Source organism: Leopardus geoffroyi, chromosome C3 (genome assembly GCF_018350155.1).
Source record: "Leopardus geoffroyi isolate Oge1 chromosome C3, O.geoffroyi_Oge1_pat1.0, whole genome shotgun sequence".
Classification (NCBI taxonomy): domain Eukaryota; kingdom Metazoa; phylum Chordata; class Mammalia; order Carnivora; family Felidae; genus Leopardus; species Leopardus geoffroyi.
This window is the reverse complement of record NC_059338.1, coordinates 146,767,755-146,789,906: the sequence shown is the minus strand read 5'-3', so window position 1 is coordinate 146,789,906 and position 22,152 is coordinate 146,767,755. Positions and strand designations below refer to the sequence as shown.

Sequence of the window (22,152 nt, the reverse complement as noted above, 5' to 3'; positions counted from 1 at the left end):
GCTGTGACTCCCTGTATTTGCCTGTCTGTCTCTCTACTCTTGGGGGCAGCAATTACCTGTATCCTCACTCCTCTGACGGTTCTAAAAGGAGTTGGTGATTTTTCAATCTGTTTAGCTTTTTATTTGTTAAGACAGAGTAGTAACTTCTAAGCTTCTTACATGCAGAACTGGAAACTGGGAATTAAAGTTATGTTTTTACTTAATCAAAAAATTTTTGAAGAATTTTATTAAAATTGTAAGATTAGCTATTTTGTTTGAATTTTCCAGAAAACGATCTTACATTTTGCTGTTTATTATAGAGCATAGTCTATGCATTAGTTTTGATGTTTATAGCATGAAGGAGATTTCAAGAATACACAGAGGGGCTTGAGGACAGCAACAAAGATTTTCTTCCCCTCACAAGCAACAGACTTTAAGACAAGAATAAATTGTTGAGTGAGTCATCCTGGAAAAGAGAAAGCTGATGAGAAGCATTAATAATAGTACGATGTATAGAATGTATATTAATTTGTAGAATGTGGGCACCATAAGGAAGAGATTCTTATTTGCTTCGTTTATTAAAATACCCCAAACTCTTCAACAAGGTTTGACATTTGGTAGGTGCTCAGTAATGAATAAGAAGTTAAAATATCACTTGGGGGTGATGAGTAGGAAGTGTCCTTCTAGAAAGAAACCAGATAGAGGCAAAGGCACATCACATGCTGTTGCAGCGGCGGTCAGAGCATCAACACTCTAACAAGACTTTGTCCCGTTGGTATATGTTGTGGATATGTAGGAAGACACACAAAATACAACAGGACCCTTTTACATCCAGAACCCACGTAGTTTCTTTTATTTCCTATCTGCATTCCATTAATCCGTTTGTATTTGGGTTAGGGATAAAACAGAGATTTTTTTTTTTTTTTTCCTGCTCACTCTAATGAGATTATTTATTTATTTATTTTTAAAATTTAAATCCAAGTTACTTAACAGATACTGTAGTAATGGTTTCAGGAATAGAATTTAGTGATTCATCACTTACATTTAACACCCCCTGCTCATCGCAACAAGTGTCCTTAATGCCCGTCACCCATTTAGCCCACCCCTGCACCCACTTCCCCTCCAGCAACCCTCAGTTTGTTCTCTGTATTTAGGAGTCTCTTATGGTTTGCCTCCCCATCTGTTTTTATCTTATTTTTCCTTCCCTTCTCGTATGGTCATCTGTTTTGTTTCTTAAATTCCACATATGAGTGCAATTATATGATCTCTGTTTTTCTCTGACTTATTTCGCTTAGCATAACACACTCTAGTTCCATACATGGTTGCAAATGGCAAGGTTTCATTCTTTTTGATTTCCAAGTAATACTCCGTATACTACATCTTCTTTATCTGTTTGTCAGTTGATGGGCATTTGGGCTTTTTCCATAATTTGGCTGTTGTCGCTAGTGCTGCTACAAACATTGGGGCCTGTGTGCCCCTGTGAATTAGCATTTTTGTGTCTTTTGAATAAACGCCTAGTAGTGCACTTGCTGGGTCGTAGGGTAGTTCTATTTTTAGTTTTTTGAGGAACCTCCATACTGTTTTCCAGAGTGGCTGCACCAGTTTGCATTCCTACCAACTGTGAAAAAGTGTTTGCCCTTTTTCCACATCCTCATCAATGTATTTTGCTTCCTGAGTTGTTAATTTTAGCCATTCTGATAGGTGTGAGGTGGTATCTCAATGTGGTTTTGATTTGTATTTCCCTGATGATGGGTGATGTTGAACATCTTTTCATGTGTCTAAACAGAAATATATATATATATATATATATATATATATATATATATATATATTTATTTATTGTGTGTGAGAGAGAGAGGGAGAGAGAATGCAAGTGAGCAAGGGGCAGGGAGAAAGAGAATCAGGGCTCACCTGAAGCGGGGCTCATGTTTTTACTGGAATTGGGGCTCGAACTCATGAACCCTGAGATCAGCCAACACACATACACACAAGCACACACGCACATACACACACACACACTTTCAGAGACACTTTAAGAGACACTTGTGAAGAACTGAAAGATCTCAATGGCCAAAGCTGGAACAGTTTGAGAAACAAAGTAGTGTGGGATTATATCCTAGAGTGTAAAATAAATATTATGAGCCCATAGTAATATACGTAAATGATTTAATAAATAAATAAATGAGGGAAAGAGACAAATCTCTTATGTAGAATTCCAGATAAGTTACATAAAATACTCTGCCTGCAAGGAGGTGAAGCACAATTCCTTCCCTTAAGTATGGGCTGCACACAGTGACTTCCTCCCAAAGAATAGAGTATGGGAAGGGCGGTGGTGGGGGGGTGGGGAGCGGGTGTAAAAACAGTGACTTTGCAGTAGAAAACCTGACCAACACCTAGCCATGTGATCAAGGTCAACCTCAACAGAGATAACTCACGTTGGAAATTTGCACCCTTGATTTGATGTGATGAAAATGGCACCTTTTCCTGTGGTCTTCTTCCCAGTATCTCAAAACTCTAGTCTAAACATGAGAAAGACATCAGACGTATTCCAATAGTGAGGCATCCCACAAAATACCTGAACAGTATTCCTCAAAGCTGTCAAAGTCATCAAAAACAAGGAAAATGTAAGAAACTCCCACAGCAAAAAGGAGTCTAGAGACATGGTGACCAGATAGAAATGTATCCTGGGTGGGATTCTGGACAGAAAAAGGATATTAGTTAAAAATTAAGGAAATATCAGTGAAGTGTTACTTAATAATGTATCAGCATCGGTTCATTAGTTATAAGAAATGTGTCCTAGTAATGCAATATATTAATAGGAAAAAGTAGGAGCTCTGTACTGTCTCTCAATTTTTTCTGTAAATCTAAAACTGTTTTAAAATATAAAGTCTATTCTAAAGGGGAGCCTGGGTGGCTTACTCAGTTAAACATCAGACCTTGGCTCAGGTCATGATCCCGTGGTTCATGAGTTCAAGTCCTGCTTTGGGCTTGCTGCTTTCAGCGTGGAGCCACTTCAGGTCCTCTGTCCCCTTCTCTCTCTCTGCCCCTACCCCACTCACTGTCTCCCCAAAATAGATAAACATTTTTTAAGAAGTCTATTCTAAAAGATAATAAAAGGGACCTCCAGGGGTGTGTACTTGAAGAGCAGGAGAGAATTGAGATTCTGTTTATCATTGCTAGAAAACTGCAGAGCGTGATGTAACTTATTGGGTAGATAATGCGTATTAGAGAGTCATTAAAGGGGCATTAAAGAAATTTCCTGAGGATAATTTGAGATGTGCCCGTATCACTCCTCAGTGGCTGCCACAGTCTGAGATCAGGCTCGACTTTCTATGTTGCATACAAACTGATACTACCTTTCTGAATTCACCTTCCTGTCTCTTGCTCGAGAACATCAAGAAGTTGTTCATCTACACACCATACTGCTTTTGGCCTCTTAGCTTTGTTCATGTTGCCTTGCGCCTGAAATCCACTACCTACCACCCCTCCCTTTCCTCCACTTAGCTTAGTTCTTATCGGCTTCACCTCTTCTAGGAATCCCTTCCTGATTCTCCTCAGCTTAGTTCCTTTTCTTCTCCCTACACCCAAGGAGTCCATCTCTATCCTGTTGGCCCTTACACATTTATTATTATTATTATTATTATTATTATTATTTGTATGTGTGGTCATGCGCTCTACTTGGCTATGAACAAATCAAAGCCAGAATTTTATTGTACCCATAACAAGAACAGAAGACAGAAGTTGCTTAAGCCATATTTATATTGTGAGAGAGAAATAGACCACAGGCAACTTGTTTCTCATCTACAAGAAGTTCACATTTGAAGGTAGAGATCAGAATACAGTTATCTTTTACAAATAAAATAGTTGCATTACAAGTTTTGATTCATTTTCACAAAACTTATTTTCTAGAACTCCTAAATCTTATAAGAAAACTTTTTAAGGCACTAAATGGTGAAAAAGGTGAAATATTTTCTAATAGGACATGATACGTGCCTTTAAAAAGGTGAGAGATGATTTTGATGGTCTGAAGGGTATGTAGATTATGCCTAAGCACCTGATTCTTGAATGTTTTGCCATGCAGTCTTTGAGTAATTTACGTGAACTCTGTTTACTGGTAAAAACTCAATTCAGAAAATGTGGCATAGCACAGAAAATTGGTTTATGTTTAGGTGTAAATGGACTTATGGTGAGAATAGCCCTTTTTTCATTATCTTAGAGTATTTTTCAGAAGGAAAGTTTCACATCTTAGTATTCTCTGTTTACCAATAGTTTAGTAACTCTGAAATGAAACACAGCATACAATGCACTCTCCTTCATTGAAGCTCCTTGGTTACTCGGAGCCTTTTGTCTAGGGCATACGCCCTTGCCTCAGCCAAACACACGGTCTCATTTCTGAATCCATGGAACAAGGTGAGATGCGTAGCACAGGGTATGCGAAAGGTTCTGTATTCATCCTGAGGTTGGAAAATGAAGCAAAATTGTATTCTTGTCAAATGACTGGTTTTAAATTCTGCCCTTTGGTATTTGCTTACATTCATGAAATCATGTTATATTGATCACAGGGTACAGGAGATACTGACTGTCATTTTAAAATTAAGAAGAACTTGGAAAATGCATCTGTAAGCCTGGAATCTACGAAAAGCCCGGGGTTATTTGTTGGACTTGAGTCAGATGGACAGGCAAAACCAGCTATTTATACCAAGAATGGGAATGTTTTCTTCTATCCACAAGTCGTCAAATGTACGTTTACTTTGAAATGTTTCCATTTTGGTGTGCTTTGTGATAGTTTCGTGTCTGATAATTTCATCACATTTTTACTAAGCAGATCTCTGCTAATTAGCCTTTTTGTAAGTTGCTGTTATTCTAGAAGCAGTGAAAAAAATTATGAAGATCACAACCCAAATTTTCAGATAGTTAATGTTAGATACAGAGTTTTTGCTATATTAAGCTCCTTTGTAGTTTTAAAATTTGTACATTTGCACGTGTGTGTGTTTGTGTGTGTGTGTGTGTGTATGTGTATTTTGTTATTTAATGGTATCTCCATATGCACTGTGAGGAAATGGATCTGTTAGAAATATTCTGTTTCATTGCTATTAATTTTTAATGCTCACTGTATAAAATGAGATAGAAAAAAGATCATTACAAATGGGATTTGAATTAAAAATAGGATTTGGGGGAAAAAGTACAAGGTTAGGACAGAAATGTGAATGTTTTGAAACTGGTTTCTCTCCTAAGTTCAGATTCCCTAGCTAATTGAAGTGGGGGATCTGAGGACTTTATTTAAACAGTTTAAGCTTAGAATGTATTTGCTGGAACACAAAGGCCAGTGAGGTAACTCCATTGTGTTCTTAAATTATCTGCAAATTTAGTTTGCTGTCTAATTTTTGCCTGATGTAGTCCCATGGACTTTGGCTTAATCTAGATGATTTTCTTAGTCTGACTCTTATTTAACTTCTCTTTGCTTCTCAAAGTCTACATGTGTATCTCCCTATAAGATACATTACCATATATGTGTCATATATGTGTTATGATTATATATATATAATCTTCTTTATATATATCTTCTTTATATGTATATATAAAATATCCTGTTGAAGATAGTTTAAGTAAGAGCTTGACTTAACATGATGATATATCTGGCCCTGTTCTTTGTGCTGTCTGCCTCAATTCCTTCTCAGCCTTTAGTTGCCATATTTCAAGTTTTGCAAATTGTTGGACTAGTACACCTTAACTTACTGTCATCCGCATCGCCACTCCCTCCGCCCTCTGTTTTTCCACAGACTGGCACAGAGTGGCACTCCTACTCAACAAAATGGGTTTGCCATCTGTCTCTGGCCCTCTGCAGGGAAACAGATGACTTGAGGGAAAGCAGGAACGTACAGGCTGGAGTGGAAGAAAAAGTAGTGTGAAACAGCTAGTAGGGGACACCGACCGTGCCGGAAGGGCACAGGAAGAAAGGGGGGAACAGCGAGGAAGAGATGAGAGGGCAGAGGTAGCAATAATTGGAAAAAAAATGAGTACGAGCGCAAATAATTTGTGGCAACACATGAGAGAGAGAATTAGAGGCCGTGTCTCTCAACCTAAGATATTGGTACCGGTAGAAAAGAAGTCGTTCCTTTTTGCAGGCATCACAGCGTAGTTCTCTTACTAGAGCACGGATGATTTCTTCTCTCTGTTTACCAGCTGTATGCTCTTAGGTAAGCCGACTAACTTTAGGCAGCTGTGTCTGTGTAACTGGGACAGCAGTAATACCTTCCCTGTCTCCCCAGTGAAGCTGGTGGGGTCAAGCAAGTAAATGCACATGAAAGTCCTTGTTTCAGTAATAGTACCTAACATTTGTAGTCGGTTATTTTATGCCACACACTGAGAAACATGGGTTATATAGTTTAGTCTCACTTTGGAAAATAGATATATTATTTCTTGTGGTCTTTTGAAACGTCACTTTTATATTTGATAATGTGTTTGAAAACGCATTGATTGTAAATGAACTTTAAGAGCTTATAGCCAGTAGGGCTGACACTAATTCTTCTGATGCTACACTGATTAACCTGATTGATAGACATCGGTAATCTGTTTATATAATTTCTTTTTCCCCTTTATTATTTTTATTATATGGGTAATGCATGTAATTGTGGAAAATTTTGAAAATATACTCATGTAGAAATCTATCTGAGATAAAAACTATTTACATTTATGTATATTTTTTCATGATTTTTTTCTGTGAAAGTGTGTGTTGGATATATTTACTTTCTCTAAGTATACTGAAAGTATATTTTTAGCAAGATATAGGGCTTCTGTCAATATATATATATTATATATATATGTATATAATATATATATAGGCTTCTGTATATATATATATAACAATTTTTTCTGCTTCTTTACTTAAAGATATCGTTTTCATCAATACTCAGATTTATACCATATTTTCAAGTGATTTTTATTAATGCCTTTACTACAAATTATTTAACCAGTCCTTTAATGTTGGATATTTTGTGGTTTAATTTTTTTTTCTTATAAACAATGTTGGGATGATCATTCATGTACATACCTATTTTTGCACTGATCTGAAATTTTTTCTTAGCATAAATTACCAGAAGTGGAATTGTGCATTCAATTTCAGTGACAATAGACTTCTTTTAAATCTGAATGCCCCATGGTGACTCTAGCAGTCTCAGAAATGAGAAGCCTGTTTGGCTCTCATTAACCCTGTGGGGTATTGCCTATGGGCTCCTGTCTATCCTGGATATACCGGAGGGTTCCTCTTGCCCTACTTTGGGCTGTCACTTAGCAGCCTGAGATCTTACAAGTCATTCTTACTAGATGCAAATTCCTGTGATCAACAAGCTGTTCCTATCTGGATTAACCCGTGGGGAAAATCATGGAATTTTGTCTGTTGACTAGATTACGGAAGTTCTAAGTGAATGCTGGACTTTTATTGCAGGTACCTCTTCCACTTAAAAACAATGAATGGAGGATTTTCAGACATAGTGTAAAGTTATCGACTTCAGCTCTATCAAGATTGCTACCCCTGAAGGGCTTATTCCAAAGGATTCTGGATTTTCAAATTAAAAGGAAACTTAAAATTCTTTTTTTTTTCTAATTTTTTTTAATGTTTATTTCTGACAGAGAGAGGGAGACAGAATGTGAGCAGGGGAGGGGCAGAGAGAGAGAGAGAGGGAGACACAGAATGGAAGCAGGCTTCAGGCTCTGAGCTGTCAGCACAGAGCCTGACGCGAGGCTCGAACCCACGAACTGTGAGATCATGACCTGAGCTGAAGTCGGACCTTAACTGACTGAGCCACCCAGGAGCCCCGGAAACTTAAAATTCTTAGCCTCGTACCTTCTCACTGATTATTTTCAACCTGTAAAAGTGACTGTAATACCACTTTGCATTGATGTGATGTTATAGCCCAGTACATTATGTATCACTCATTATGTATCTTGTCATTGTATGAGAATTCGAGAGCCAGGATAGAGACATGGACAAGTGAGGGGTAAGATTCTCTCTCTCAGAGATTCAGTAGGAAGAAGCAATTAATAGAATTAAAGGCAGAGAACCCATTTTGTAGGAAGTGGTATTAATATGTATGAAGACACGTGTTGATATGGCCTTCAAGCAGGAATCCTTAGAACATTACTACAAGTTAGCTGACCTTTTGTGGCCTTGGCTAAAATCTTCAGGGTTCACGTTATCTTGAGGTAGTGTGTTCTATATTCTGTATGTTACCTGTTAGTATTCACAGAATCTGGGAAAAAGTTGATACTGAAAGTTTGCCTAAGTAGTTCTCTCTCCCCACTGTTGTAGATGCCCAGATTGACCAAGAAATTCTCATTGATCCAGGGAACCTCATCACCAGTATCATAAATTGTCAACATTTGTATAGAAGTAGACTATTCCCAGAAATGCTAACCCTAATGATATTATTTCTGTGAATGGGATTAGTTTCTTTATTAGTATTTCTGTTGCTTCATTATTAGTGTATAAGAATGCAACTGATTTCTGTACATTGATTTTGTATCCTGCAACTTTGCTGAATTCATGTATCAGTTCTAGCAGACTTTTGGTGGAGTCTGTTGGCTTTTCCATGTATAATATCATGTCATCTGCAAAAAGTGAAAGCTTGACTTCATCTTTGCCAATTTTGATGCCGTTGATTTCCTTTTGTTGTCTGATTGCAGATGCTAGCACTTCCAACACTATGTTAAACAACAGCGGTGAGAGTGGGCATCCCTGTCATGTTCCTGATCTCAGGGGGAAAGCTCTCAGTTTTTCCCCATCGAGGATGATATTAGCTGTAGGCTTTTCATAAATGGCTTTTATGAAGTTTAAGTATGTTCCTTCTATTCCGACTTTCTCGAGGGTTTTTTTAAGAAAGGATGCTGAATTTTGTCAAATGCTTTTTCTGCATCGATTGACAGGATCATATGGTTCTTATCTTTTCTTTTATTAATGTGATGTATCACGTTGATTGATTTGCGAATGTTGAACCAGCCCTGCATCCCAGGAATGAATCCCACTTGATCATGGTGAATAGTTTTTTTAATAAGCTGTTGAATTCAATTTGCTAGTATCTTATTGAGAATTTTGGCATCCGTATTCATCAGGGATATTGGCCTGTAGTTCTCTTTTTTTAATGCGTCTCTGTCTGGTTTAGGAATCAAAGTAATACTGGCTTCATAGAATGAGTCTGGAAGTTTTACTTCCCATTTTATTTTTTGGAATAGCTTGAGAAGGATAGGTATTATCTCTGATTTAAATGTCTGGTAGAATTCCCCAGGGAAGCCATCTGGTCCTGGACTCTTATTTGTTGGGAGATTTTTGATAACTGATTCCATTTCTTTGCTGGTTATGGGTATGTTCAAGCTTTCTATTTCCTCCTGATTGAGTTTTGGAAGTGTGTGGGTGCTTAGGAATTTGTCCATTGCTTCCAGGTTGTCCAGATTGTTGGCATATAATTTTTCATAGTATTCCCTGATAGTTGCTTGTATCTCTGAGGGATTGGTTGTAATAATTCCATTTTCATTCACAATTTTATCTATTTGGGTCATCTCCCTTTTGTTTTTGAGAAGTCTGGCTAGAGGTTTATCAATTTTGTTTGTTTTTTCAAAAAATTGACTCTTGGTTTCATTGATCTACTCTACAGTTTTTTTAGATTCTATATTGTTTATTTCTGCTCTGATCTTTATTATTTCTCTTCTTCTGCTGGGTTTGGGGTGTCTTTTCTGCTCTGCTTCTATTTCCTTTAGGTGTGCTGTTAGGTTTTGTATTTGGGAATTTTCTTGTTTCTTGAGATAGGCCTGGATTGCAATGTATTTTCCTCTCAGGACTGCCTTCGCTGCATCCCAAAGCTTTTGGATTGTTGTATTTTCATTTTTGTTTGTTTCTATATATTTTTTAATTTCTTCTCTAATTGCCTGGTTGACCCATTCATTCTTTAGTAGGGTGTTCTTTGACCTCCATGCTTTTGGAGTTTTTCCAGACTTTTTCCTGTGGTTGATTTCAAGCTTCATAGCATTGTGGTCTGAAAGTATGCATGGTATGATCTCAATTCTTGTTTACTTATGAAGGGCTGTTTTGTGACCCAGTATATGATCTATCTTGGAGAATGTTCCATGTGCACTCGAGAAGAAAGTATATTCTGTTGCTTTGGGATGCAGAGTTCTAAATATATCTGTCAAATCCATCTGATCCAATGTATCATTCAGGGCCCTTGTTTCTTTATTGACCATGTGTCTAGATGATCTATCCATTGTTGTAAGTGGGGTATTAAAGTCACCTGCAATTACCACATTCTTGTCAATAAGGTTGCTTATGTTTGTGAGTAATTGTTTTATATTTTGGGGGGCTCCCGTATTCAGCGCATAGACATTTATAATTGTTAGTTCTTCTTGATGGATAGACCCTGTAATTATTATATAATGCCCTTCTTTATCTCTTGTTACAGCCTTTAATTTAAAGTCTAGTTTGTCTGATATAAGTATGGCTACTCCAGCTTTCTTTTGACTTCCAGTGGCATGATAAATAGTTCTCTATCCCCTCACTTTCAATCTGAAAGTGCCCTCAGGTCTAAAATGAGTCTCTTGTAGACAGCAAATAGATGGGTCTTGTTTTTTTTATCAATTCTGATACCCTATGTCTTTTGGTTGGAGCATTTAGTCCATTTACATTCAGTGTTATTATAGAAAGATATGGGTTTAGAGTTGTTGTCATGTCTGTAGGTTTCATGCTTGTAGCGATGTCTCTGGTACTTTGTCTCACAGGATCCCCCTTAGGATCTCTTGTAGGGCTGGTTTAGTGGTGATGAATTCCTTCAGTTTTTGTTTGTTTGGGAAGACCTTTATCTCTCCTTCTATTCTAAATGGCAGATTTGCTGGATAGAGGATTCTCGGCTGCATATTTTTTCTATTCATTACATTGAAGATTTCCTGCCATTCCTTTCTGGCCTGCCAAGTTTCAGTAGAGAGATCTGTCACTAGTCTTATTGGTCTCCCTTTATGTGTTAGAGCACGTTTATCCCTCGCTGCTTTCAGAATTTTCTCTTTATCCTTGTATTTTGCCAGTTTCACTATGATATGTCATGCAGAAGATCGATTCAAGTTATGTCTGAAGGGAGTTCTCTGTGCCTCTTGGATTTCAATGCCTTTTTCCTTCCCCAGTTCAGGGAAGTTCTCAGCTATTATTTCTTCAAGTACACCTTCAGCACCTTTCCCTCTCTCTTCCTCCTCTGGGATACCAATTATGTGTAGATTATTTCTCTTGAGTGCATCACTTAGTTCTCTAATTTTCTCCTCATACTCCTGGATTTTTTTATCTCTCTTATTCTCAGCTTCTTCTTTTTCGATAATTTTATCTTCTAGTTCACCTATTCTCTCCTCTGCCCCTTCAATCCGAGCCATGGTCATCTCCATTTTATTTTGTAGCTCATTAATAGCCTTTTTTAGCTCCTCCTGGCTGTTCCTTAGTCTCTTGATCTCTGTAGCAATAGATTCTCTGCTGTCCTTTATACTGTTTTCAAGCCCAGCGATTAATTTTATGACTGTTATTCTAAGTTCACTTTCTGTTATATTGTTTAAATCCTTTTTGATCAGTTCATTAGCTGTAGTTATTTCCTGGAGATTCTTTTGAGGGGAATTCTTCTGTTTCGTCATTTTGGATAGTCCCTGGAGTGGTGCGGGACTGTGGGGCACTTCCCCTGTGCTGTCTTGAGTAACTTGCATTGGTGGGCGGGGCGCAGTCAGACCTGATGTCTGCCCCCAGCCCACCGCTGGGGCCACAGTCAGACTGGTGTGTGCCTTCTCTTCCCCTCTCCTAGGGGCGGGATTCACCGAGGGGTGGGGTGGCCCGTCTGGGCTACTTGCACACTGCCAGGATTGTGGTGCTGGGGATCTGGCGTATTAGCTGGGGTGGATCAGCAGGGTGCACGGGGGTGGGAGGGGCAGGCTCAGCTCGCTTTTCCTTCGGAGATCCGCTTCAGGAGGGGCCCCTCTTCCGTGGGCCTTTTGTCTACGCTTGGCTCCCGAGAATCCGTTCTGCTAGTCTCCTGGCGATTTTCTGGGTTATTTAGGCAGGTGTGGGTGGAATCTAAGTGATCCGCAGGACGCGGTGAGCCCAGAGTCTTCCTACGCCACCATCTTCCCAGAAGCCAACCATGATATTATTTCTGAATATACTGAGGCAACTTCCTGTGTTAATGCTGGTTATATTGCTTTGGAAATTTTATTGAAGCATCATGAATCCTAGGAATTCTGAGGAAAGGTATGGAAGCACTAACATTTATTCAAAATGCCTTTCTAGTAATACTTCCTCGTTTTCATAAGACAAGAACCACAGTGTTGAAGAAATCCGTGTGTGTACCACTTGCCTTTTGGCTTCCACGTCAAGTTTGTATTTTCCCCACCCAGGACTGTAATGAAAAATGTGGCTGCAGAATTCATTGCAACAGTTCCTTTGCAGGATTTATTTGGACTCTAATTAATCATTAGACTATGCACATTTTAACAAAAGAAAGCACAAAGAATGGCTGCTGTACAAAGGCTCATGTTTGCTATACTCGTATGTACCATTGAAAAATCTGTTTTGTGGGCTATTTGTCTTTACTTTTACCCACATTTTCCCTTACTTTTCTCGGTGGTACTGAATTTGCTGCCATAACAGATAAACAAAGGTATAACAAAAAATTTAGAGAACAGTGTGAGATAATAGAAAATATATTGGTCTCTGCCACTCCCCCCCTGCCCCCCCCCCCACTCTGGTTCCTGCACAGAACTCCTAGAACCCTTGTAAATTCTGAAGTCCTGAGAGCACTAAGAGTGTCTTTTGTTCTAATGAGGCAACTCTGGGTGGGTCCCTGGATGGCTCCTGGGTGGGAGCTGGTCACCAGAAAGAGCCTGTCAGGATTAGAATCTTTGGTGTTTTTAACTTCATTTCCCCATTCTTCAGAGACAGGAGAGGAGCTAGAAATGGAGTTAATAATTGATCATGCCTATATGAGAAAGCCTCCCTAAAATCCCAATAGTATGGGGTTTGGGGAGCTTTACAGGTTAATGAACACATATATGTACTGGGAGGGTGAGGCACCCCACTCAGTGGGGACAGAAGCTCCTGCACTCTGGGCCCTCCCAGACATTGCCCTATATATCTTTTCATCTGGCTTAACCTCTGTTTTGTCATATGTAAATAAGAATAAAAACATTGAGTTACAGTAAGAACTTTTAGTGTGAGTCTGTGAACCTTTTGAAACTGAGTAAACATATTTTGAGTAAATAATTTGTAGACAAATACACATAAGTGTGTATTTAAGGTGGGAACAAGCTCATTCATGACCTTTAGGTTTTCAGAGGGAACCATGACTCAAAAAGTGTTAAGCAACTCTCTTAGAGAGTTTTTTAAAATTTTTAAATATTTATTTTTGAGAGAGAAAACAAGCGAGGGTGGGGAGGGGGCAGAGAGAGAGAGAGAGAGAGAGACAGATGGACACATAATCTGAAGCAGCCTTCAGGATCCGATAGCTATCCGAGCTATCAGCACAGAGCCCGAGGCCAGGCTCAAACTCACAAACCACGAGGTGATGACCTGAGCTGAAGTCTGGACGCTTTACCGACTGAGACACCCAGGTGCTCCTTAGAGTTTTGTGGTGAGCAGCAGAATGTTTACTTAAAAGTAATATATTCTGACTAGAATATATATATTTCACAGAATCTGGGATTCATATTCCCATATATGATAGATTGAGCCTGCTGTATACCAAGCATAACAACAAATACCCCTTAAAACTGTTGAGTCTTGTTTGTATTTCAGTACAGATATAGAGAAGCCCAGCTCCATGCCTTTTTTTTTAAACATTAACGTTTCTTCATGGAAGGTAGAGTTGAAATTTTCAGGTATTCCTAGCAATCAGGGACTTGTACAGGGGAAGAGATCATTTTAGGAAGATCATAGTAAGGTTACATTTCAGGAGACTTATGTGAAAACCTTCCTGTGGGGAAGGTACCTGTTGTCCCCAAGCATGTACCCCTGAATGCTGGGCCCTGGCCTCCTTAGAAGCCCGTGTGCTTGAAGGACGTGTATTTATATACCGGTTGGTCTGGCAGGGCTCACAATCGTATGGAGGTCATTGCTCTGCCCTACGATGACACTCTTGTTGACTGGTTCACCTACCAAACAGCTAGAGGTTTGAAAGCAAAGCAGGTCAGGGAGGCTCACAGGCTCTGAGATGCACTACCAGTTGTTCACATCCCGGTTAGGCCTCTTGCTAGCTGTGTGCTCTCATAGCACTTGTACCAAACTTCCATTCTCTGTAAAATAAGGATGAGGAGTGCCTCACAGTGCTGGTGTGTGAATTACATGAGTTAACATCTGTAGGATGCTTATCATCGTGCCTGGTACTCAGTAAGCACTATACAAGTGTTTGTGGTTATGATGATGATTGTTTTTTTTCATGTTTATTTTTGAAAGAGAGAGAGATAGAGCACAAGCAGGGGAGGGACAGAGAAGAGGGAGACACAGGATCCGAAGCAGGCTCTAGGCTCTGAGCTGTCAGCACAGAGCCCAACGTGGGGCTCGAACCCATGAATCATGAGATGATGATCTGAGCTGAAGTTGGCGCTTAACCGGCTGAGCCACCGAGGCGCCCCTGTGGTTATGATTATAAAGAAAGGAAGAGCTTCTCATGGTGAATTGTTTTCAGCCATATTTTCTTAACAGTTTTTCTTTAAGAACGGTTAAAGGTTTACAGAAAAATTGTGGGTAAGGTATAGAGATTTTCCATATACTTCCTGCCTACCACATGCATAGCCTCCCCCATCAACATTCTCCACCAGATGGTATGTTTATTACAATTGATGAACCCACATTAACACATCATGATTACTTAGCATTCATAGTTAACATTTTGGTTCCCTCTTGGTATTGTACGTTCTCTGGGTTTGGACAAATGTATAATGACGTATATCCATCAATATAATATCTAAAGAATATTTTCAATGACTTACAAATCCTTACATTAGTTGATTTTTGTTTTTTTTTTAAGGTTTCCACAATTATTTATATAGTTCCATAAAATGTAGTTGCAGCTTTTATAGGTATTAATGGAGCTTTTTTTTTAATATGAAATTTATTGTCAAATTGGTTTCCATACAACACCCAGTGCTCATCCCAAAAGGTGCCCTCCTTAATACCCATCATCCACCCTCACCTCCCTCCCACCCCCCATCAACCCTCAGTTTGTTCTCAGTTTTTAAGAGTCTCTTATGCTTTAGCTCTCTCCCTCTCTAACTTCTTTTTTTCCCTTCCCCTCCCCCATGGTCTTCTGTTAAGTTTCTCAGGATCCACATAAGAGTGAAAACATATGGTATCTGTCTTTCACATTAGTTGATTTTGGAATGTTGAACCAGTCTTGCATACCTGGGATAGATCCCACTTGGACTTGTTCTATTAATCTTTTTTTTATAAATTGTTGGATTCAATTTGCTAATATTTTGTTGAGGATTTTTTCATCTATGTTCATCAGAAGCATTGGTCTGTAGTTTTGTCTTGTGATGTCTTTGTTTTTTGGTATTAGGGCAATCCTGACCTCGTAGAATGAGTTGGGAAATATTTCCTTTTTTTTCTATCCACTGTAAGAGATTGTAGAGAATTGGTGTAATTTCTCCTTTAAATTTTTTGGTGTAAAATTCACCAGTGAATTTGTTTGAGCCAGGTGTTTTCTGTTTTAGAAGATTATTAAATATTGATTTAGTCTCTTTAATAGATTTAAGACCATCCATTTTTTCTATTTCTTCTTGTGTGAGTTTTGGCAAATTGTCAGATTTCCAGGAATTAGTCCATTTCATCTAGGTTATCAAACTTGAGATCATAGAATTGTTGATAGTATTCCTTTATAACCTTTTAATGTCCATGGGATCTGTAGTGATGTCATCTGTTTCATTTCTAATGTTAGTAATTTGTGTTCTTTCATCTTTTTTTTTTTTTCTTAGTCTGACAAGAGACTTACTAATTTTATTGATCATTTCAAAGAATCAGAGTTTGGTACATTGATTTTCTCTATTGATGTCCTGTTTTCAGTTTCATTAGTTTCTGATCTGATTCATCATGGTGTATTTTTTATAACTTAGAGTTGATGGATTCTTGGGGAGTTATCTTCTCATTCCCTCGTGTAATCACTTAGGACAAATCATATAACTTCTCTGTAACTTGGTTTCTTTGTCTACAATTTGGTTAGAATTTGGTTTAATTAATGGTGTCTTGAGGATTTATAATAAAAAGTCATTGTTCCTACTGCAATTTAGTTGAAATAGTTGGCTTGTGCAGCAAAACATATTTATTCTCTTGATCATGAATTTACATTCCCAGTACTATGAACTCTATACATAGGAGAAAGTGTGAAGAGATTTGATTTCATATGCTTACATAGTCAGTTATTACACTGAGCCCATGGAGAAAGTTCTCAATGGATTATTTGGAAGTGTGTTCAATCCCATTGTTCCAGACAATAAACCCCACGCTTATAATTCCATATAATAACAACACAGTGTTCTTGGAGTTTCTTAGGGAATGTTGGATCAGTATAACTTGTGACTTTCTATTAGCTAACTTCCTTTCCTTTCCTTTTTCCTTTTTCCTTTTTCCTTTTCCCTTTTTCCTTTCCTTTCCTTTCCTTTCCTTTCCTTTCCTTTCCTTTCCTTTCCTTTCCTTTCCTTTCCTTTCCTTCTTTCTTGAGCATGCCAGTGGGGGGAGAGGGGCAGAGGGAGAAAGAGAGAGAATCTTAAGCAGGCTCCATGCTCAGCGTGGGATCAGCTTGATCCAACAACCCAGGGGTCATGACCTGTGCTGAAATCAAGACTCAGATACTCAGCCGACTGGGCCACCCAGGCACCCCTCCATTAACCTTAATACACTGTTTCTTTTTTAGAACACTTAAGTAACAGTGAACTGGGTATATTCCAGTTTTATAAGTATCATAACTGAGACTTAAATTATGCCTAAAGTTTGCCACTTCTTACTCAAATTCCAGTCTGGCTTGATGGTATTAGCCACCTTCTGTATTCAAACCATGAGGCGTGGGTATCAGTAACTTGAAAAAAAATTCAGGACTGAAGATATGGTTCAGATGTTAATTTTTTATTATAATATGAGGAATCTCCTTCAAGTCTTATGGAAGTTTTTATTAGAGTATGTTTGGAAAATTCATTTCCACTTCATACTAATCTTCTAAGATCATTCAAGTTTCAGAATACAAGTGAATACTGTCATATACCTGATCATCAGATTCTGAATGTGTACATTATGATCTTATGTAGAAGAATATGGCAAAAACATATTTCATATAATAAAATATATTTTATAGATTTAAATATATATGCCATAACAGCATGACACATTGCTATTGTGTTTTAGTGTATTTTGCCTTTTTTGTTTTATTTATTTATTTAAACAAATTTTAAGGTTTATTTATTTTTGAGAGAGAGAAAGAGAGAGACAGACCATGAGCTGGGGAAAGGCAGAGAGAGAGAGAGAGAGGGAGACACGGAATCCAAAGCAGGCTCCGGACTCTGAGCTGTCAGCACAGAGGCCGATGCGGGGCTGGAACTCATGAACCGCGAGATTGTGACCTGAGCTGAAGTAGGACACTTAACCAGCTGAGCCACCCAGGTACCCCTGTTTTGCCTTTTTTAAATAGCTGGTATTCAGCGAACCAAAATGTTTTTACTAGTTCACTTTTTGTAGTTAGAGCCTTTCTGTCTGGTTGATCTTGATGCTACCAAACTGTTGGGTATACTGAGATGCTATCTGAAGTGAGCAAATTAATCAGTCAATCCCAGCTATCAATAATACATACCTTCTGGTACGATTGCCAGCTAGACAGTCCTGTTTCTTTCACCCTTATCACAGGTTTGATTTTATGTTTGATAAATTTCCACACTCCTGTTTAAATTGTGAACGTGAGACAGAGAGAGCATACCGGTAAGAGTTACCGCAATTCAGAGTAGGCTGTGAATCCACTGGATGGCTGTTTGGTACCTGGGTTTTGGACCTCCAGCTGTGACCCACGTGGCCCCAAGGCAAGATGGGCAGTGTTCTGTACAGAAGGACAGGACCATCCTAGGTGACCTATCCGGAAAATGTCGTCTAGATCCTAGGTTTCCTACTATTAAGACAACTGTTGTGTTTATAAAAATTTGACATTCGTTTTGAGGATGAGGTAGAATCTTGAAAAGCCAGTGTGGGAGAATAGAGGTAAGAAATGCTTATTCCTGTTTCAGAGTCTGCTTAGGCTCACTGTTGTACAGCCCTTTCTGTGCGAGGCACCTGTGCATGCGTTGTACATTATAGCACTTGGCAATATATAGCAGAGGTCATTGTTCATGTGTTCTCCTCCTGGGCTGTGACCTCATCGATGTCAAAGCCGCGTGTTTTGCATTGATTTATTCTTATGCTTATGGCAGTGACTGGGAGAGAGTTTATTTTCTCTTTGTAAATCTTGGATTTCTACATTATTTGTAAATAATGTAGTCCCTTAATTATGGGTCCCTTAATGGACCATAAGAAAATGGATGCTATGTATATTATATTTAGGAATCTTTTTTATTTCTTTTCTGTAAGTGTCCATTTACCCTCAGTGGACATATTTCTAGTTATTTCTGATCTTCTTTTTAATATTTTAAAGTTCCTTTGTTAGCATCAATCTCCAGTGTCTAAGCATTGCATTGTAAATAAACCATATGGAAAACCTTATGTTTTCCAGAGTTTGGTGTTTGAAAGATGATTATTGCCTGAAATTGTATCATATGATATCAAACAATTATAAGGTTATTTATGACAATATAATCATGGGCAGTTCTTCAGATACCAGTGTTGTGTAGTCAGTGCCATGACTCCATGTGTTTTAGTGTTGCTGATTTCTGTTAACCGTACTTATGAGAGCATTGCGCCTTCTCGTGCTAGCATATGTCTTACGGGTCATCTTAAATTGTTGGCTGTAATTGTGGTATTAAGACGTAGCTGCTATTATTTATTAATGTGTAGAATCAGACATCTGTATAATTTTTTGTTGCTGATGAGGTCTCATCTATGGCTGATGCCTAAAAATGAAACACAAACAACTCAAACTTTGAAATCCTAAACACAAATAGCACTTAGGAACATATGCTATAAAATTGGAGTTATTATTCAGGTAGAGACTAGAGATACCTATTCCTGGACCAAATACCAGAACACTTGCTTCTAAATAAAAGGCAGAAAAATAGCTAATGTTTTCCTCATTTATATGTGTGTGTGCATATATTTATATATACGTATGTACATCTATACATATATATTTATTTGATATATTTCTATGATTTTCATATTTTAGTAAGGTAACAGGAAGTATTATTTGAATCATGTTTTAGTCAGTTTCCCCTTCTGAGGAAGCCAAAGTACCAAATTGTCAAAGGAGTTTCTGTTTAGAATCCATAAGAAAAACATCTTGAATAAGTTATTTGATTCATACTGTGGTGTTAAATTATTGCTTGGATTTACAAATCAGTGAATAAATTTTATAGGAATACCATTCATGCACAGCCTGCTGCTAAGAATAAAAAGTCATTTTCTGGTAAGTATGTAATGCAGAGTGAAAAGATTTGACTAGGCATTGAAATGGAGACAATAGCAAAACTTAAACTTGCATAGCTGAACATATGGTGAGTTTTCTGAGAAAAAACAAGTGATTTTGAAAGGATGGCATCTTTTAAAATCTTAATTTCAGTTGGCAGAGAAAACCCAATGGGTATGTCAGCAACACCCAGCCAAGAGGAGGAAAAGATCCATGAGACAAAAAATCAGCAAGAAACACCAGCAGCATTTGAGGCCAAGTGTTCCTTACTTTCTTCAACTGCAAGTAAGCAACAGCTTTTCCCCCCCTTCTTTTGGGTTGTTTGTCTGCACTGCTTCTTTGTGGCCACCTCAGGAAGAGCATCATGTTATTTTTAAAATATAGGTTACATTATTGCACATGAACTTGCTTTTGAGCTGTTATCTTGCTTTTTTTATGTTTTGGTTTTATATTGCAAAGAATACATATATGTGAAAATGTGTTCATTTCTTTATCTTGAATTTAATATTCATCCATAACAATGACTTGGTAAGAAGAAATTATTCAATTATGACATTGTACTGGGCTATCACATACCAAATATTTTATGCATCTATTTTATGAATAACAGCAAATGCTCACCAAAGTCTAAGTAACAATAAAAATAATCTCTTCTGTTTCACTGATAAAGAAACTGAGGCATGAATAAAGTACTGTAGGTCTCAGAGTTTTGAATTTTTAGTTTCTTTCTTGCCCTTAAATGTATTACTCTCTCTCTGATTGGGAAGTATAATGAATGATATCTGACAGATTCTGTGCATCACAAGCTAGTAATCTTTGGGTAAAATGAAATACTGGACTGATGTCTCTGGCCTTTTTTTTTTTTTTAATCCCATCTTGAGAGTCAGATAAATTGCAGTGTTACCTTTTAAAAAGCGCTTTTTGAAAATTAGTAATTGGGTGTGCTCTCTTTTCTTTCAGAGAGTAACAGAAAATAGATGTCTCTTGCTGACAACCTTATGATGCTATCACATCAAGCAGAGGGAAGAGAAATTAGCCTTTCGATTCTTGCTGTTGGAACAGGCCCAGTTTTATATTTCCGTGTCGTATCATGAATCCCTGGAACAGTGTGACAAATCTCACACTGCATGAGAAACATGTGCTTAGTTAAAATTTTTCACAGAAGGAAAACTCAATCTTGTGTCAGGAAGTAATGGCACCTAAATCTGGGATGGCCACCTCAAGTAAAATTTGACTTGGTTGAAAATAACATACTAGCTGAAATCCCTAGAAATAGATACTTTTTTTATGAGTAACAAAATGCTGAAGAGGAAAACTTCTACATGTCTTATGAATATTTGTCTCTTCTGGCGAAAACATCTTTGAAATGTTACCGTTGTTAAATGTTTTTAAATTTAAGGTGTACCATATGTTGATTTAATATTTTTATATATTGCACTATGCAATAGATATATAATACATGCAATATGCAACAGTGTACCTCCATCACATTGTGTAATTATACATTTCTTTTTTGTAATGAGAATAATTGAGATCTAGTGTATTCATAATTTTAGTGTTTATAACACAATATTGTCATCTATAGTCACTATACCTTAGATCTTTATGTCTTATTTACATACTAGTTGCAAATTTGTATCCTTGAACATCTCTTCTGTTCCCACCCCTGAACTCCAAGCCCTTGGTAACTACCATTTTACTTTCTGTTTTTATAACTTGAGCCTTTTTTTAGTTTCCACATATACAGGATCTCAGAAAGTATTTATCTTTGTCTGACTTATCTCACTTGGCATAATTTTCTCAAGGTCTATCCATGTTGTTGCAAACGGAAGGATTTCCTTCTTATGGCTTTCACATCTTCCTTACCCGTTGACATGCTGCTGGGCACTTAGATTGTTTCCATATCTTGGGTACTATGAATAATGCTGCAATAAACATGGAAGTGCATATATCTCTTCAGTATCCTGTTTTCATTTCCTTTGGATACATACTCAGAAGTGGAGTTGCTGGATCATATGGTAGTTCTATTTTTAATTTTTTGAGGAATCTCCATGCTGTTTGCCATTGTGGTGCTACCAGCTTAAACACCAGTGGTGCACAAGGGCTCCCTTTTCTCCATATCCTCATCAACACGTAATCTCTTGTTTTCTTGATGATAGCCATTCTTACTCGTATGAGGTGATATCTCATTGGTCTTGATTTGAATTTTCCTGATGATTAGTGATATTGACCATCTTTTCATATACGTGTTAGCCATTTGAATATTTTTTGGAAAAATTTCTATTTATTCTTCTGTCCATTTTGTAATCAGATTGTTTTTCTGTTTTTGAGTTGTATCAGTTCTTTGTATATTTTGGATATTAACCCCTTATTTGATAGCATTGTTAAATTTTTAAGGATTGGGAGGTATAAGTTTTAGAATAAAGCTGGAAAGATTGAGTAATTTTCAAAACTGATGAAATTAGACCTCATGATAAATATAAACTTTTTCAAGTCATTCTTTCATGTAATGAATTATCAAATGGGAATTTTGTGCTTACCAAATGTCAGATGTAAGGAAATACAGTGATAGACAAAA

General features: G+C 37.7%; 1 protein-coding gene across 1 annotated transcript in view; it reads left to right on the top strand.

Annotated features, from left to right (window-relative positions):
- Positions 1-21,525, top strand: part of RP1 (RP1 axonemal microtubule associated) — a 206,728-nt gene extending 185,203 nt beyond the window's left edge. Inside the window, exons 16-18 of the mRNA XM_045455237.1 lie at positions 4,542-4,719; positions 19,728-19,859; positions 20,535-21,525. Of these exons, the coding sequence (XP_045311193.1) occupies positions 4,542-4,719; positions 19,728-19,859; positions 20,535-20,551 (327 nt within the window). The 3' untranslated portion in view covers positions 20,552-21,525. The remainder of the gene's footprint in view (positions 1-4,541; positions 4,720-19,727; positions 19,860-20,534) is intronic.
- Positions 21,526-22,152: the final 627 nt, after the last annotated feature.